General features: G+C 48.4%; 1 protein-coding gene across 1 annotated transcript in view; it reads right to left on the reverse strand.

The window, feature by feature from the left end:
* Positions 1-15,775: 15,775 nt before the first annotated feature.
* The window catches only part of ERCC6L2 (ERCC excision repair 6 like 2), a 145,612-nt gene continuing 142,687 nt past the window's right edge, over positions 15,776-18,700 (reverse strand). Inside the window, exon 19 of the mRNA XM_036260814.1 lies at positions 15,776-17,505. Coding sequence (XP_036116707.1) covers positions 16,536-17,505 — 970 coding nt within the window. The 3' untranslated portion in view covers positions 15,776-16,535. The remainder of the gene's footprint in view (positions 17,506-18,700) is intronic.

Here is an 18,700-nt window from a genome sequence, read left to right on the forward strand (position 1 = left end):
GAGACCATATATACTTGGGGAGAGCTAAGGAACTAGGGGGATCATTCTGCTGCCTTTGGTCTGGAAACCAACCTGTTTCCTTTGGGTGGTTTTGTCAATGGGATCCTCAGTGGGAATACTTTTTCGGACACTCCCCTCCATATTTTTTTTTATCCTCACCCTAGGACATTTTTTTTTTTTTTTTTTGCACTTATCCTCAGATAGAGTGGGAGGGAGAGGGGGAGGAAGAGAGAGAGAAACATCGATGTGAGAGAGATGCATGGAGTGGTTGCCACCCACACAATCTCATCCGGGACTGGGGACAAACTACAACTGAGGTACATGCCCTTAGCAGGACCTGAACTCAGGACTCTCTGGTCCATGGGCCAATGCTCTAACCACTGAGTAAACCGGCCAGGGTCCCCCCCCCATACTTTTATTGGAGCATAACATACATACAGAGAATTGCATTTATCAAAGGTAAGCTCATGAATGTTCACAAGATGAACACACCCAGGAAGCCAGCCCCCAGATCAAGGAACAGAACACAGCAGCATCTGGAGACCCTCTCGCATCCCTGCATTTCCAGTGGTGACCACCATCCTGACGTGCAATAGCAAAGGTCAGTTATGTCTTTTTCACCTTCGTGCAAATGGATTTATATTGTGTCTAGCTTTCTTTCCTAATTATGTTTGTGAAACTCATATTGTTGCATATGTTCATTCTCATTGCTGCACAGTATTCCATTGTGCGGATAGGCCCCAAGGCCTTTATCCATTCATATGTCAAGGAGCCTATGGAAAAATGTTCAGTTTGGGACCTACACCTCTCCAGTGGTTTTTGGCCCCCTGGGGTATCAGTCAGTCTTCTAGTTGTGGGCAACAGAACTTGGTCTGGACCACTGGATTCAGTGGGTTGATTGGAACCCTTCTAAGTAGCTTACACAATGCAAGGAAAGGCGGGAAAAGGATGTGAATCAGGGCTCTCCTTACAGGGGGGGGCACTGGTAACAAGAACTCATGATCAGGCCCTGGTGGGGTAGCTCAGTGGGTTAGAGAGTCCTCCAGATACACCAAGGTTGAGGGTTCGATGTCTGAGGAGGACATATGCAAGAATCAACCAATGAATGCATAAACAAACAGAACAACAAATCAACATTTTTTTTTCTCTCTCTCTCTCTCTTCCTTCTTCTCTCTAAAATCAATTTAAAAAAGAAAAAGAGCTCGTGGACACCCTCTCTGAGATGGAACAGTAAGTCGCTCCACCGGCCAGGAGCAGGGTCTCCTGTCTACATTGCATGGAATACAGGACTATGCGATCCATAGGAATTTTATAGTGTATAATGAAAAAAATAAAAACAACTCTGGGGCTAAGTCAGTTGGGAAAACTGGTTTAAAAAGGTTATACTTCTCAGAACCTTTAACATAAGAAAGTATATTTTAACCTCCCAGGAGGGCAATATTTCCTAAACTTGACTTTTTTCGGCGTGTCAGCTTATCTCGTAACAGGCATTAATGTTCCAAGGAACACAGCTTTGGGAAATGCTGAGCCAGAACACAGAGAATGAAGGGGAGTAGTGGAAAATGCGTCTGGGACTGATTTTTTAATGCAAATATTAGGATTTGGAATGTTTTCTCTAGAAAGGAGAGCCCAGGGGTGGGGAATGTCCAGCTCGAGGGCTATACAAGGCCACGAAATCAATCCCAAGCAACATCACACGCCTCACTACATTCGGACCAAATACAGCGGCTACTTTTTAAGTTGATAATTTTGTATGGCCCATGAATGATGTTATAACAATCCAAATGGCCCTGGGCAGAAAAAAGGTTCCCGCCCCTGATAGACAATTAGCGTTTTACTTCAGGAGTGCAGTGTGCCAGCGGTGACGGCAGCACCCACCCTGGGAGTTTTCCAGTTGGAGACTCCCCGAGTGCTCTCGGCCGGACTGCAGGCTCGGTCCCTGGCGCAGGCGCTCTGAGCAGGCTGGGGCCCGGGAGGGGCATGCGCACGGGTGACCAGGCCGAGGCTCCCACGGACCCTCGGAGAGCTGCCGAGGTAGGACCTGGTTCTAGTTGGGATTGCAGTGCAGCCGTGGGTGTGGGTGATGTCACGGGGCGGAACGTGGCGGAAAAGGCCTGGAGACAAGGCGGGGACGATACCAACGTATACAGCCCGCGTGGATGAAGATGAACCTGCAAAGAATTCTCACAAAGGGCTGCCGGCCACGTTTGAGGCAAACCAGGCATATACAGAAGCCCAGGCAAGATGGCATCTCAGAAGCAGGAACAGGTCAATAATCTCGGAGCTTCAGAGAGGCCAGGTGAGAAGAGGCTGGAAGACATTCCCTGGACTCGTTCCCACCGTGGCCGTGGCAGCGTGGACACCACTGACATCTTCCTGCAGGAGAGAACGCGCCGGGAGGGGGGAGGGGAGCTCTACTGCCGGCCTCTGGCTGTGGGGCCTTCAGCTCCGCCCCCACAGTTGAGCAGGGCCCCGCCCCCCGGGAGCCCCCAGCCAGTGACTGAGCAGAGTGCTACACCGCCTCACATTTCTGGCCAATACGGGTCGCGTCACAGCTCCACATGAGCTGCCCAGACCTTCCCAGAGCTGCCTGCAGACCCGTGCACATGGCACCTGCTCACAGGTGCCATGTGCACGGGTGTCAGGGCTGAGCCCCCACCTCCCCCTCCCCTTTCCAGGTCTCTTCCACAGGTGTTACCCCGACGATTCTCATGTGCCTCCACCTGCACTCCAGAGTCGGCTTCCGGGTGGACTTAATCCATACGGTGGCCATTGATGACTTCCGTGAGAAATGTTTAGGTAGAATTGGGGCTGGGAGGCAGACTACAGTGAATTAATGTAGAAAGTGATGAGATGGAGACTAAGAGTATAGACAGTCCTTTTGAGGAGGTGCGGATGGACCAAATGCTTTTGGCCATTTGAGAACCGAATAGCCTTGTATCCAACAGTCCTCAGAAAGAGGTGTACACCATATAAAAGAAAATCAAAGTAATAATGATGAATCATTTTCTCTTTTGTGGGTCCAGCTTTCTCAGAGCTGTATTTCTTTCTATGTGTTTGCATAAAAGAACACCCAGGAACAGCAGGTGGCCCAGCATCACCTCTGCCTTTCCATTCATCGGACAGTCTTCCACTTCTCACCTTCTTTACCACCCTTACCAGATAACACGAAGGCTGTGGGAAAGTTCTTCAGGATATGAGTGAGTTAATAAAGAGCTGAAACCAGCACCTGTCAGAAAAAGACACACGTCAAGTGTTTTCTCCAACAAACCCTGTGGAAAGGGTGTTCTGGCTGCACAGCGAGCAGGAGGTCCCGGGGGGACAGTCTGCAGGGCAATAGGATTGATCAACAGTGACAGTAAAAAGTGGGCATAAATGTAAACAGAATTATCTCTGTAAAACAACAAACAACAACACCTTGTGGGTTTTTTCAAAAAAGAGAGAAAACATAATTAAAAAGAACACTGAAGTTGGGAGGGGAAGCTCACGGTTAAAATGGTCAAGGTCCTTGGATTTTTTGGGAGGAGGGTGAAAACTGATTGCCCCCAGGTTTGATGTCTTTAGTATGCATACTCAACTGTCCAGGAAAACAAACTAAGGAAAACAGTGTTCAGCTTTTACCCAAGGAGAGGAAGAGAGCAATGGAACCACTCCACTGCTCCCAGGGCCTGGGCGGCCTCTCCCGGAGTGTGCACCTGTTGTATGCACTCCGGCCGGGCGGGCCAAGGGGAGGTCTTTGGTGGAGCTGTGGAGAGAGCTGGGGTGCCCACCACTGCGAATGAGGCCCCTCAGTGAGTGATGGAGCCATGGGCAGGAAGAGGGAAGGGCTCCATTTGTAATCTCAGCCAGGATCCCACAAGCATTAGGAAAAGAAGTGGGAAGGAAGGAAGGAAGAAGGAAGCATGGTGTATGTGTGTGTGGTATGTGCATGTGCATGTGTGGTACATGCGGGGTGTGTGTGTGTGTGTGTGTGTGTGTGTGGTGTGTATGTGATGTATGTGTGTGTGATGTATGTGTATGTGTGGTGTGTGATGTGTGATGTGTGTGTGTGGTGTATGTTTATGTGTGGTGTGTGATGTATGTGGGTGTGTGGTGTGTGTGTGGTGTGTGTGGTGCATGTGTGTGGTGTGTGTGATGTGTGTGAGTGGTGTGTGTGATGTGTGTGTGGTGTGTGATATATGTGTGTGTGTGGTGTGTGTGATGTGAGTGGTGTGTGTGATGTATGTGTGTGTGTGATGTATGTGTGTGGTGTGTGTGTGGTGTGTGTGGTGTGTGTGATGTTTGTGTGTGTGTGGTGTGTGTGATGTATGTGTGTGGTGTGTGTGATGTGTGTGATGTTTGTGTGTGTGTGGTGTGTGGCGTGTGTGTGTATGTCCTGTGTGTTTGGAAGGGGAAGGAGATGGTTTATCAGCCCTGGTCCCAGCCTGGCGGCTGCGGATGCTGAGCCCCGGCGCATTCAGTGGTCCTCCCCCCCTGCACCCGGAGGTGCTCACAGCCCTGCTCGCGTTCCCTGGCCGGTTCACAGGCACATCCACGTGGCCGTTTTCAAATTCAAGTCTTACATGTGACTGATGAAAATATCAATGTAAACAAAACGAAAAAGCTCAACAATCATTAAAATCGAGTCGAATCACCTTGACAGGACTTCGAGGGCACCACGTGCCGTGGGGAAGTGCTGGAGGTTCCATGTGGAGTCGGATGTGTGCAGGGCTCCCAGGGCTCTGCTCCCTGTCAGGTCCTGCTGCTCCCGGTGGTTGCCTCCGTCCCACCTCCCACCACCTGCAGTCCTGGACTCCGGGGGCTCCTCCCCGGGTGGCAGTGTGACTCGGGACTCAGGCCAGGCCCTTCCCCACAGGACTGGGAGTCGGAAGCACGCCTGGAGCTTCTCCGGACCCTCCGCCGCTTCGCGCAGCCTGAGAACCGCCAGCTTCGCGGGAGAGGAGGACTGATGGGGAGACGGCGACGCGCCCCGGGAATGCTCACTGAGCCGCTCCATCACGCCACCCCTAAACCAGCCTCCCGCCGCATGTTCCTTTGCTTCAGCCACTTCGTGTCCTTCCCATCAAAGCTCAGCCGGATGCGGGAGGCTTCCCTAGATTTCGAAAGTGAAAGACTCGGAGCCGCTGCAACGGCTCAGCCTGGGTACTGCTAAGTACTGGAAAGGAGGAGGTAGTGTCGAGATATTTAAGACTCTGACTGTGTAGACATAGCAAGAGAAATGCGAGCAGCTGATGAAAAAAAAAAAAAAGATCGTGCTCAGATTTTAGTATTAAGGTCAACGACGGACAGTAAAATCATTGAGTTAGGAGTTAAATACAGGAGGATGAGTGTAGAGTTAAAAATAAAGAATTCTGTTGTGGACACAAGTGTGATGTGCCCATAGGTCATCCGACAGGGTATGGTCACACCGAGCAATGGGGTTGTGCATCCGAAACTCAGCAGAGAGGTCAGGTGGTGCGGAAGATTTGCCCTCACCCCCCTTCAGATTAGTTAGAAGCATGAAAGTGAGTGGGGCTGTGTGGTGTGAGACGATCCCTAGACCGAAGGGAGCATCCTAGGACACAGGAAGGACAAGCTGAGAAGGGGATCCCGCTGAAGAGACCAGGGACTGGCACAGAAGTACGAGGACAGCCAGGAGCACAGCCTTCAAGCAAAGGACAGAACAGCCAGGAAGTGGCTCGCTGTGTGATGTCACAGGTCACCTCATCCCAGCTAGAGAAGCAAAATGGACTCTTTCCCGAGTACACGCAGACCGATCTGGCAGATTTTAATCATCTATGTCCCTGACTTCCCTTCATCCATGCTGCTTATACCTTCCTCTGTGGTCACAAGCACCTCCACCAAAGGATGGGAAGAAAACACACCGAGACAGGGACTCTGACCAGGAGAGGAAAAGCCTTGGAGTTGCATGGTGCACGCTGGTCCGCCCCTGTTTATGAAGCGACTAGACCATGAACAGGCCCAGGAGTTGAATCAGGTGTCGCTGGAACAATAGTTAGCTAGCACTTTCCAGGTGGTACTTCAGTTCCCTTCCGGGAAGCAATGAATGTTTAAGAGAACAGATGTGAACCTGAGAGTTAGACGGTCTCTGTAGACAAGTGCCGACACCAAAACACCCCTCACTGGAAAAATAGAAAAATTCATCCTGAGAAAAAGAGAGCTACTCTTTCTTGGACATACATTCAGGATTGTTAGAACGCGTAGTTACTGCAGTCACCAAATGCAACACCCACTCGCCTCCTATGGGGATGGTTTTACATCTTATTTAATTCTTGTATGTCTCACACCCTCCTTGTTCTTGTTCTGCACCAGAGGAGATGGCGGAACTCGTTTTGGTCTCTGTTTGAGGCGACACCTCCCTATTCCCGCCCCAGCCCCATTGGATTGAGTAACGGAGCATGTGCCATGAGCATGGTCCAAGTTCAGTGTTGAGAATCTCAGTGCTCTATTCTGAAACTGGGTTGATTTTTTTCAAAGAATCAATTTGTATACTTTTTGTTGTTGTGTTTGTTAATCCTCACCCGAGGGTATTTTTTCATTGATTTTTAGATGGGGGGGGGGGGAGAGAGAGACTGATGTGAGAGAGAGATATTGATGTAAGAGAGACACATCGATTGGTTGCCTCCCAAACAACCCCGACCAGGGCCAGAGATCAAACCTGCAACCCAGGCATGAGCCTTTGATAGGGAATCAAACCCATGCCCCTTTGTTCTGAACTAACCGCTGAGCCAAACTGGTCAGGGCTCAATTTGTATACTTTTTAGTGTTAACATAGAAAGCCTCAATTAAAAACACAGTTAAAAAAATAAAGCATATTTATAAATGTGTGGACGGTTTCTGAAAAAGACCCACAAGAAGCTGGTACCAGTGAGTGACAGCGGAGCTTGCCCCCGAGTGAGGGGAAAACTGTGTGCTCTTTTGCATCCTTCGAATTTCATGTTGTGGATCTATACAGAAAAATTAATTCAAGTTACATACAGAAGCAAAAGTGCCGCTTGTAGGAAATGTATTCCAGGAAGAAAAAAAAGCACAAGTATTACAGAATAGATAAGTTCACAGGAATAAACAACAGGGATTCGCCACAGCAAACACTAGTCAGATGGTCTCTGTTTACTGTTGCCTCCAAGTCTCAGTCCACTTTATCCAGGTCATGGTAGGGCAGGTGGGGGAAATCGTCCTAATTCTTATGCAGGAAGTGGGGGCCAGGGAACCCTGCGGTGTGATTTGTGGGTCCTGGAAGGGGAACCATTGCTGACTCCTGATTTCCCAGCCACGAATTAATAATAGAAATCCCACCCCTCCCGGGACAAAGGCAGCCCAGACAGGGCCTCATTCACATGCAAAGGAAGTGGCCTGAGACTGAAGCTTGGCAAAGCTGAGGATGGGAGGACGTGGGGTATGGAGGGCTCTAAGCGCCTGTTTGTGGGAAAGGGAGGAGAATGTCACAAGTCTGTTTTGGGGTTAGGACACCTGTGGTGTTTCCAGGATGCTGCCAAGCAAGAGGGTAGAGGAGGATGTAAGGTGAGCACCAGAAGAAGCTAAATGTAGACACTGTTCTAACTTGTCGGTGCCCAAAAACTAAGATGACTGATCCATTAAAGGTGGGTGGAAGAGCAACGGGGCCTCTGAGGAATTCCAGATCAAACCAGACCTGATATCCACCTGCCCCATCCACTGAGTTAGCAGATGGTCTTTGCCACCCAGCCCCCGGAAGCAGCTGGTGCTGCGGGTCATTCCGTGCTTGTCAGGAAGGTCAGGGCTCTCAGCAGAAGTGCGCTGCTGGGCTGGAGAAGCAGACTCAGGGCAGACAGCCTGGCTGGGGACTGCCTCTGCTGCTCACAAGCTGCACGACACTGTGCCTCCCTTTCTTTCTCTATACAGCACAGGTAACAATAATACCCAGAAAGGTTATTGGGCAATGACGTGAGAAAATCCACTGGAAGTGTCTATCAAATGCAACACAGTAAGTTCTCAATAAATGTGAGCCCACGTGCTCGGAGCTCAAGCCCCCAGGGCCTGCCCACCAGACCAAACAGGAAGTTTACAACCCTTGAGGTCCCTGTGTTTCAGCAAGCTCTTGGGGGAAGCATCGTGGAAAATGGATTAGGGCGGGAGGAGGATGAAGCCTAGGGAGACAGGGAAAGGTCTGCGGGCATCCAGATGGGAAGTAGAGGGTAGGACCTTGGGCCCTGGGCAGTGGGATTTGGGAAATATTTTGGAGACGTTCTCTCTAGGTCATGATGACAGGCTGGGACCCGCACCTGGCCGAGGGCGCTGACTTTGATGGCAGGAGGAAGGTGGACGGTAGGGAAGGCAGCTGCAGGGAAGATCTTAGGGGGTGGGCGGGAGACGGGCAGCGGTGGGGTGTGGGTGGGGTTCAGACTGGAGGTAGACTTGGCACACCTGGAGGGCCTGCTGCCCCCTCAGCTGGGGCCAGGCTGGGTTCGGAGTAGTGACGCTTGAAGCCCGATTTCCTCCCTGAACCAGCAGTTCCGCGGCTGTCGGGCGGGCCGGGCCGGGCCGCCCAGAGCCACTGGCTGACACCGCGCTTGGGACAGGCCAGGAGGTCCATCGCTGAGCTTCCTTCCGACTCTGCCCACCTCCCCGCGCCCCCGCCCCCTGCTTCCCAGGACCTCAGAGAGACGCGCTCGGGATCGAGTTGAGGCCGGTTTCCCAGCGGGCGGCCCGCCAGACCGCAGGAACCGCCGACGGTCACACTCCGCGGCCGCGCGCCGTCGGTGGCCAGAGGGGACCGGCTCGGGCGGCGGGGCAGCAGACCCTCTCGGCCGGATCCCACCAGTGTCGGCGGCGGCGGGCGGAGGGGCTCGCCTTTCACAACCCAAATTCTGACCCTGCAGGGCCGAAGTGGGGTCTGCGCGCGGAGTCCATCGTGGGCTGTGCGCCCCTCTTAGGGGCCGTGCGCACCGGAGGAATTCGCACGCACCGCCAGCCTGGGATTCCCCGGCCCCGCCCATCGCAACCCGGGTTTCCCCCAACACCCACGCAAGCCCAGGATCCCCGCCCCCCACCCCTGCTGCTCCGCAAACTCCCTCACGGTCCCCCTTACCCAGGGGTTGGGGATTATCACAAGCTCCAAGCACCCGAAACTCGAGGGGGAGGCAAGCGCCCACAAAAGGCTGCCCCTCCACTTTCCTTGCCTCCCTTTTCGCGGTGGGCACATCCCTGGGCCCGGTGCAGATCCGCAGCCGACCACCCACCGCTTCCTGTGCCCTAAGAGACTTGGGGACTTTCCTGATGTTTTGGGCTAACGCTTATAACGCGCCCTCGAGGCGCAAGCCTCCGGAGTTTGCTTTCGTGTTTCTATCAATACAATCTGAGCGTAATTTCATTGGCTTGCTTGCTTGTTTCCTGTTTTCCCCAAAGGGAGAAAAAGACCCTGACTCGGTGGAGCAGATTGTCTCTCCTGCTGGGGTGTGTGGGTAGGTGGTGGTGGTGGTGTGGGGGGTTGGGGTGAATCTCCAGCCTAAGTTTGGTGGCAGAAAGGTTTCCAGCAGGATCCTCAGAGGTGACAGGTGGCCTTCAGCAAACTCACAGAAGAATGTTCAAATGAATTTTACTTGATTGGAAGCAATTTTTACCTATAAACGCTCTCTAGTATTTGCAGACCCTGCTGGAGGACCAGGCGGGACCAGGAACGAGGGCCCGCTCCTGGAGACTCCCGCACAGGGCAGAGCAGCAACCTGGCTCCCGGTGGCTGACACCATCCCACAGAGTAACAAAGAGGGAGGAAAGGCCAACGGGTCCCCTGCCCGTCCGACTGAGGCTGTGTGTCTGGGGCCAGAATCAGGCGGGAAGTCCCTGCATGGGGCTGCTGCAGACCCCCGCCACTTAGGACTCTCCTCTGGCTCTCTCTCCGCCCTTTTGTGCCCTCTCCCTACCCATCTTGGAGGTTAGGTTATTTTTGGCCAATCCCAAACACGAACTTCTCTACTGGGCCCACATTCCTGCTCATCGGGGGTTTTAAAGGTGAAGAGAGACTGGAGGAGGTGATGCCCGCCTTCCCCACAGTTGGGGGTGGCCTTTTCTGGTCATTCCAGCCCAAAGCATGTTTCTCCCCCATCTTTTGGACTCTGGAAGCCTACCTTGTTTCATCACTCAGAGAGCACCCATTTGTGCCTGGATTCCTTGGTGGTCATGCACCCTCACTAACAGGCCCTCTAAGGGTCATTCCCCAGCACACTGTATGCCCCAAGGACTGCGGGGCTGTTGTGCCTTTCAGGCCAATGTGGCAGCTCTGGGCTCTTTCAGGAGGTAAATGGCACCTCTGCAAGGGCTCCACAGACAGGCGGAGATGACCTGCCCGGTGATCTGGCTCCTGGAGTGTCCCAGGTATGCAGAGCTGCCTCCCGCCTTGCTCAGCCTGCTGAGCTTTGCTGATGGGAATTCCCCACCAAGTGGAGCGAGAGTTCAGGATCTACTAAAACAGGGGCACTGGGGAGTCAAGAGGCCTAAGTATGATGCAGTTTTTGGGGAGAGGGATTGAGGAGGAAAAGAGATTAGCTTGCTGGACAGGGCATTGAGAGCTTCATGAGATTTGTGATCTGGATGCTTAAGGAGAAGGGATGGATGCGGGGGTCAGGGGCTGACCCAGAGAAATCTGGAGCTATGCCAGGCAGCCACTTAGGGCCCTGGCATGGGGAGACCGGCCGAGAGTCCCGGCTGGGGACAGACAGAGGGCTACTGGACGCCCAGCCAGGGCGCTGGCAGGAGGGCCGGGCAGGAGGGCCGGGCAGGGGCAGTCTGGCGTGAGATCAGAGGTTCTCATGCAGCACACGCTGGCATTTTTGTTTTGAAAAATTGACATTTTTGTTTGTTTTGATCAATGCTTTTATAGTAGTATTAGGAGAAAAAAATAAATGTGAATGAGCTGTCAGGAGCCTTCTTCGGAAGTCTATCTTTCAGTCCAGAAGCAGGTTTCACTTTAGACAAAATAATGTCCAAAGGGGGCCACTAATTCATATTTTAGTCTGACAAGATGACTTTACTAGAGTCCCTGTAGGAACATATAAGAAATTCAGAGATGCATACTTTCCCCCTTGTTTAGATAAGTAAAAGAATATAGAGTGAGTTTCAGTTATTTCTTTCAATGAGATGGAGGGGCCCATTCAGGTAACCAAAAAGATATCTGTGGAAAGAGGCACTCTTGATTTCTAACTGAGAGAGAGAGAGCAGTGCAAAGCCAAAGGAGAACGGGACCTGGGCCCGGCCGGTTGGAACGCCGTCCCCGGCACTGGGAGGCCTGGGGTTTGATCCCCAGTCGGGGCACATACCTAGGCTGTGGGTCCGGGGTCTGGTCAGGGCGCCATGGGAGGTGGCCGATCTATGTTTCTCTCTTACATTGTTATCCCCCACCCCCTCAAAAAATCAATGAAGATGTCCCTGGGCGATGGAAAAAAGAATAAAATTATCCATGTCAGTGACAGAAAGGCATCATATTCCTATAATTAAGACTGGTCTTAAATTTGGATGTTTAGGGCCTAAATATAACCACCACAATTTGTTAGCCTGCCACAAAGCAAGCAGCCTACGCTGACAAAGTGTAACCGGAGAAACAACGCCGCGTGGGTATCTTCATGGGACCGTAACAACTTCGGGGCCTAAAAAGCAGAGTGGCTCCAGCATGAGCTCAGGGGCATGTCTGCTGGCTTCACACGGGGGCTGGGCGGGGCTCACTGAAGCCGAGGGAAGGTCAGGGACCTGAGTCCTGTCCAGCGACAAAGTGTTAGACAAGTATCAGCCTATCAGAATCACTGCGAAGCCTCACAAATAAAAATGGGTGCCAGTGCTGACTCTTAGCCCCCTGAACCAGGTCTCCTGGGATGGACCTGGGCACCGGAGCATTGTAAACCTCTGCAGGAGGTTCTGACCTGCCCCTCGGGGCTGGGCACCACACAGCCTCGGACTTCCCGTGGGAGGGTCAGCCTGCAACTCTCCCACTAGGGCCAGAGAGTAAATGACCAAAGGGCTGTTTTCATATTTAAAACTCTGCAGTGGTGGTTGCCCTTAATCGGAGAAAAAGTAAGCTGTTCTTCCCCCTGCCACAACCACCACATGGAACCAGCAATGGGAGGTGGGGTGGGGACAGTGCAGGGGCTGTCACTCGGAGCAAATGCGGTGCCACCATTGCAAGACGTGTTCCTGAGCTCACCAGCCTTCCCTTTAAGACCTCCCAGAAGCCCTGGGTGGAGAATGCATTGCAAAAGCCTTCTGGGAAACAAGACCACATCAATGGTGATTCAGTTAGTTAGGTGAGGGGCCTGAACAGCACTTGGCACTCTGGGCTCTTGGAAAGTGATGCATCTTACAGGATCCTGTAGGTTCACTGACTTCCTTGGTGGGTCCCAGACTCACTGTTAACTGTATTTACGACACAGTGAACACGCAGCTCTCTTCCCGCCTTTGTATGTTCAAAAATGACCTTTGAGCCCTGGCCAGTTTTGCTCAGTGGTTAGAGTGTCAGCCCTCAGACCAGAGTCCCGGGTTTGGTACCTGCTAAGGGCATGTACCTCGGTTGCAGTTTGTCCCCGGCCCCGACTGGGGTGGCAACCACTCGATGTGTCTCTCTCTCTCTTCTTCCCTATTACCTCCAGCTTTATCTGAAGATGAATGCAAAAATGTCCTCAGGTGAGGATAAAAAAAAAAAAAGACCCTCGAGGCAGACAGCGAGTGCTGACTCTCGGCCTGCTGGGGATGTTGCAATGCAATGAACTACAAGCAGGCAATACTTGGAGTGAGGGGGAGCATCGCAAGGGAGCAAATGCTCCAGATCTCTGGATGCAGCCCACTTTATTTGCAAAGTGATTCTCTAGGTTACATGGTGTTTTAGGTAGTTCCTTGAGATTGTCTCCGCTGACCATACAGTCAAGCCCAGAATATTTCCTGTCTCTTGATGTTTTCAGCAGAGATACATCATAACAAACTCATTCACGGCTGGGCATATTGCCCATTGTCCCTTTCAGGGTGGCTTTCCAAACCCATATTCATGCATACCTTATCTGTTCACACACACTGTGATCCTTGGCTGGCCAGGTCAAGAGAACGCATACCTCAAGGTTACATTTTGTTCATCCACCAAATGCCCAACCCTACAGCGAGCTCATTCATTTGGATTTTATAGACAAGTATATGTCAAATAAAATTTTGGGAACTGACATATGATGATCAACTTTATATCAAGTAAGGACAGTGAAAAAGACTAAAAACTATGGTCTATTATAATTCCATTAAAACAGGGCTATTTCAACATACAGGAAGGATAACTTCAGAATTTAAAAACTGTGCACATTGAACTTTAAAAACAACCCTACACTGCACTTGGCTTTCTATTTTCTGTGGACTGATAAACAAGTGTATTAGCACCTCATCTCTGCCAACCGAGCTCCTCTGCCTCGAAACACAGGGCAGCCACCGCACTTGGAGATGCCGATTTATTCAAAGAAGTCCTGCAGGGCTTTAAGGGTACCCGGAGGGATTCAAGCGCAAAAGTCTCGCAATCTCTTGCCTCGGTTTATGATATGAATAACTGTGTTTAGTCCTGGCCAGGTGGCCCAGTTGGTTGGAGTGTCCCACACACGAAAAAGGCTGCGGGTTCAATTCCCAGTCAGGGCACATGCTTAGATTGTGGGTTCGATCTATGGGAGGCAACGGATTGATGTTTTTCTCTCACATCAATTTCCTTTCTCTCTAAAGTCAACAAACATATCCTTGGGAGAAGATTAACAACAAAACAAAACTGTGTTGAGTGCTAAGAGCCAGAAACTGTATCATTGCTTTAAAGAGAAGTAAAAAAGACACATTGTGGCACAAAACTTGCATCTGGAAGGTTTTTTAATCATGATCTCATCCTGGTGGTTTTCAAACTAGCACTGCATGAAGCCGCAGTAACAGTACTTGAACCAAAAGACCTGTATCTGCTTTAAATAGCCGAGCTTCCAAATAAGATAGAGTTCAATTGCTTTAAGAAATGCTTGACCACCACTGATTTATATTCCCTCTCAAATATAAAAGGGAAATTGAGGCTGGAAGAAGCCCCCTGTTTAATTGGCAGAAACTGGTGGCTTTCAGAGGTGTGGACAGGAAGGGTTCTTACTGCCGACCCTTCGTAGTGTCTGCTCCATGGTTGACCCAAATCTTCCACTGCTCCAGAGTCCCCTCAGGAATTTTCTGGCTTCTTTTCATCCTGGACCCTGTGCTCTGCTTGGTACACTGTTTCTGCATGGTCATGTCAAGCCTGTCACTGGCAAATGTTGGAAATCAATTTAAACTCCAGGTCTGTATTTTTGCTCCTATTTTGACTATTACTGATATTACTTTAATAGTATTTTATTATATTTGAAGAGTATAGAGCTTATATTTGTAGGAAAGCTTTATGACTCTAAGGTCATGTCCATGTAAAATTTTGAAAGGGGTTTTATTTTATGAAAGATACACTCTTGTTAATGCCCGAGCTCTGCTGCCCGGTATATGAGCTGAGATGAAGGGGCATTGCTCATCCGAGCTCCCTGCACGGCTGACCGCAGGGGGCTGACACCATTACATGCCAGGTATACCAGGCTGCAGCACATCATTCTGCAGCACACACCTCGATGCTGGAGTGCAGTGTGTGATAGGGTGATAAGTCTGGACAGATAAATTGAAAAACCAAAACTTTATATAACCTAAAACAGTGATTTTTCAAACTGTGGTTCCTACTCATTAGTGGGTCACAAATGAATTCAGTGAGTTATAAGAACACTGAAAAAAAAAAAAAAAGCCAAAAGTACAATAGAAGAGAAAATATCAAAGTATATTACATGCTTCGGGGGTAAATATTACTTCATAAATCTTTTATTTCAATCATATATATGTACTAATACATATATACTGGTATGATATAAAATATATTTCACAGCCCTCAACACTGCCCTAGAGAAAAATATGCTTGGCTACCCAGTCCTTTGAGAAGAAATTTCTTTTTGACTTTTTATTTTTTTGTCATTTCTGAGCAATGGCTCCTCATCCAGGGTCCTCTGGGGGCCTCTCCCCTCAACTCAATAACAATGACCCCTGCGCACTATCATTTCCTGGTTCACGGCTACTTTCCGGACAATTCCTCCTATCAGCCTGCGAGCTCAGCTGAGAAGTTCCCACAGTGCGTCTGAATGGACCTGCTACCACGTGCCAGGCACGGGCCGGGCTTCACAGACAGGGTTCGCTCTCTCACCTGGAGCCGTGGCACACCTTCCCCTGGAGCTCCTAGCACAGCACCCGCGGGCTGGGCTAGTGTTTCCAATAAAGAAATTCGGCTCTGGCTGGTTCTGCTCAGTGGTTAGAGCTTTGGCCCGCAGACCAGAGAGTCCTGGGTTTGGTTCCCGCTAAGGGCACGTACCTCGGTTGCAGTTTGTCCCCGGCCCTGGTTGGATCATGAGGGTGGCAGCCACTCAATGTGTTCCTTTCGCGTCAATGTCTCTGTCTCTGTCTCTGTCTCTGTCTCTGTCTCTGTCTCTGTCTCTCTCCCTCCCTCTCCCACTCTATCTGAACAAAATATGGAAAAGTGTCCTCAGGTGAGGATAAAAAAAATGAAAAAATAAAGGAATTCGGCAATAAGCACATTCCGCTGGGTATAAACCACATAAATTAGATCCGACAAAATATAAGTTTCAAATAAAATAAAATATTTACTCATTTCTTTGTACTTAAGAAATACAAAAGTACTATACAAAGCTTTATATTGATTAAATCGTAATAGTTGTATAAAAAGTTGAGACACTGACATTCTGTAGCTAAGGTAATAATTATATTACTTCCACATATTGCATATGGTAAAGTTATACAACCATAATCCTTTGATTTTGAACAATTATAAACTTACTATTTTAGCATAATACCACATATTCAGTTCTAGTAATTACTGTCACCTAAAGTAATTTACCAAAAGTACTACATGATACTGAGGGTAAAGGAAAAACAGTTAATGTAACAATTTTCCAAATGTTAGTAAGAAAGAAACACATCAATGTACACTGGATTTGGGGTGTATGTGTGAACATAATTCGGCCTATGATTTAGTGAAATCTGGGAGAGTGAACGAACGCGTTTTAAACTAGAAGAGCGCTCATGTTGATCAAGTTCAAAACCTTCATCTTTCAGGTTAGGAATCAACTGCGCACCAGGGTCAGTGACTCGTCCACAGGGTCACGTAATCACTCAGCAAGGGAGGTGCCCCAGGTCTCCTGGAAACACATCTCTTCTATTCCTTAAGACGTTTATGGAATAGAATCATATTTTATTCTATAAATAAAATCATATTTTATAATACATCAGAATAAAACCATATTTTAAAAAGCTCAAATAAGCATTCAGGACAGCAAATACATGATAACATTTTAGACTTAAAAAACAACGCTACAGCAAGAGTTTAATAAAAATATATGTTGACAAGTGTTTCCAGTTAACATAATTAGGTTGAAATACAGTGTTACAAACATTGATGGCAGAAGTTCACTGGTGTGATGATTCGTTTGCATGTTGATGTATTATTCTTGCATCTCGGCTGCGTTTTCATCTGTATCACTTGAGTTACATTTTTTCCACAGAAAGTTCTCATTTGATTTCCAAAGAGACGTTTCCAGCTGCTCCTTCCTTCTGGAGGCTGCAGCAGGGGGCGCTCTTTCACACAGCGTCTCTATCACCGTCAAGTCAGTGAGCTGACTGAGATGGTCGCCGTTCTGCTCATTCAAGATGTCCCAGAAATCTTTCGGTCTCTGCTTTGCTTTTTCCAGGGGCCCTGAAAGAATTTTCTTTGGCAGTCGTGTGGGACTGTTCCCATGACTTTTAAAGAGGTCATCAAGAATAGAGGTGTCACCGAGTAAGCCTACCACAGAAATCTTTTCTAACACTGGATTTTTTATTGTTTCGTTTTCCACTTCGAGACAGGCTTCATTTCTTGAACTGCCCATTCTTGTGAAGGTCTGCTGGTCTATCATGGTGTTTTCTGACCTTCTCTCACCTGCTGCAGACTCACTGTTCAGGGAACTGGAGGCCACAGTGTCCTTGGACACTTGGCTGGGTTTTTCGTTGTCAGTCTCCTGGGTGGAGCTGACAGGTAATTTCTGAGTTTCTGCACTGTTAGACAGCACCTCTTCTCTACAGAAACCATGACTCTGAGGCTTAATTGATTTTTCTTTATATATTTTTGAGCTGCAAGTCTGAGAACATTTTTTGGTAGAAGCTTTAAATGACAAAGTTTTGGAATCTGGCAGCCTTTCTTTTATAAGAGATTCTCTCCTTTCAGACTTGTTCCCGACTCTCTTTCCTTCCCCACAGGCAGGTTTAATGAATTCCGTGGCAGAATCCACATAAAAACTTTTGACCTCTGGATACTGAGAAGCATAAAAGTCTCTCAGCATTTTCTGTCGTCCTTCTGATGTGGCAGTAGCTACATGTTGGGCAAACTCCTTTACAGAAGACAAATTAAAATAAGAAGCCATTTCTTCAAATTGTTTTCTGAAGATTTAATGAACAAAACCAGTGGTTATTTTTATTACATTTTATTTTCAAAGAACTTGTCATCATATGAAACGTAGAAACAAAGCAATCTTATTCCTTTAGCACATATTACCTTCATTCCATAACAGAAGTGCCTTTTACACTAGAGAATGTGACCCCTTTCCTTACACTACTGAAAAAAATATTTTAGCTCATGAAATCACCAGCTTTTAAAATTATTCTGATTTATACTATTAGGAATTTCCTGGGAATTATGGGATCCCAGCACGCTACTCTTCCAGTCAGCCAATTTATGACTGACATGAGAATCGTAATTCATATGATCTGTATTTGAAAATCTATATTACATTCAAGTTCCATAAAATAAAATTGTCAAAGAAGGGTCTTAATATGTAGAAAAGAAAAAAATTCTGAAAAACAAGAAGGGAATTTTTAATTTCTCTGTCCTTTTCCCCTTTCTTCCACACAAATACAACTTTTGATGAGCCTAAATGAAAGTTCTAAATTGATAAACCTGGATTCTTTCTTCCCCGACTGGTCCGATTTGGGTATAGACAGCTAAACCGGAAAGTGAGACACTACTTTTTCCCACAGAACTACAACAAGTAATCCTAAAATGTATATGGAACCACAAAAGACACGAATAGCCACAGCAATCTTGAGAAAGAAGACAGTTCGAGGTATTGCATGACCTGATAACAAACTACTACAGGCCATAGTAGTCAAAACAGCAAGGTACTGGCATAAAAACAGACATACAGATCAGTGGAACAGAACAGAGAGCCCGGAAATTAACCCACGCCTTTACAATCAATTAATACGTGACAAAGGAGGCCAGAATGTACAATGGGAAAATATAAAGACAGCCTCTTCAATAAATGGTGTTGGGAAAACTGGACAGAAATGTGCAAATAATGAAACTAGATCACTTTCTTACACCAAACACAAGAATAAATTCAAAATGGATAAAAGATTTAGATGTGAGACCTGAAACCATAAAATTCCTAGAAGAAAACATAGGCAATAAAAGAATATTACTCAGCTATAAAAAAGAATGAAACTGTTCTCATTGCTCTTAGTAATATTTTTTTGGATATATCTCCTCAGGCAAGGGAAATAAAAGAAAAAAATAAACGTTTGGGACTACATCAAACTGAAAAGTTTTTGCACAGCAAAGGAAACCATCAATAAA

This window comes from Molossus molossus, unplaced genomic scaffold, assembly GCF_014108415.1.
Source record: "Molossus molossus isolate mMolMol1 unplaced genomic scaffold, mMolMol1.p scaffold_m16_p_14, whole genome shotgun sequence".
NCBI classification, from domain to species: Eukaryota; Metazoa; Chordata; class Mammalia; order Chiroptera; family Molossidae; genus Molossus; species Molossus molossus.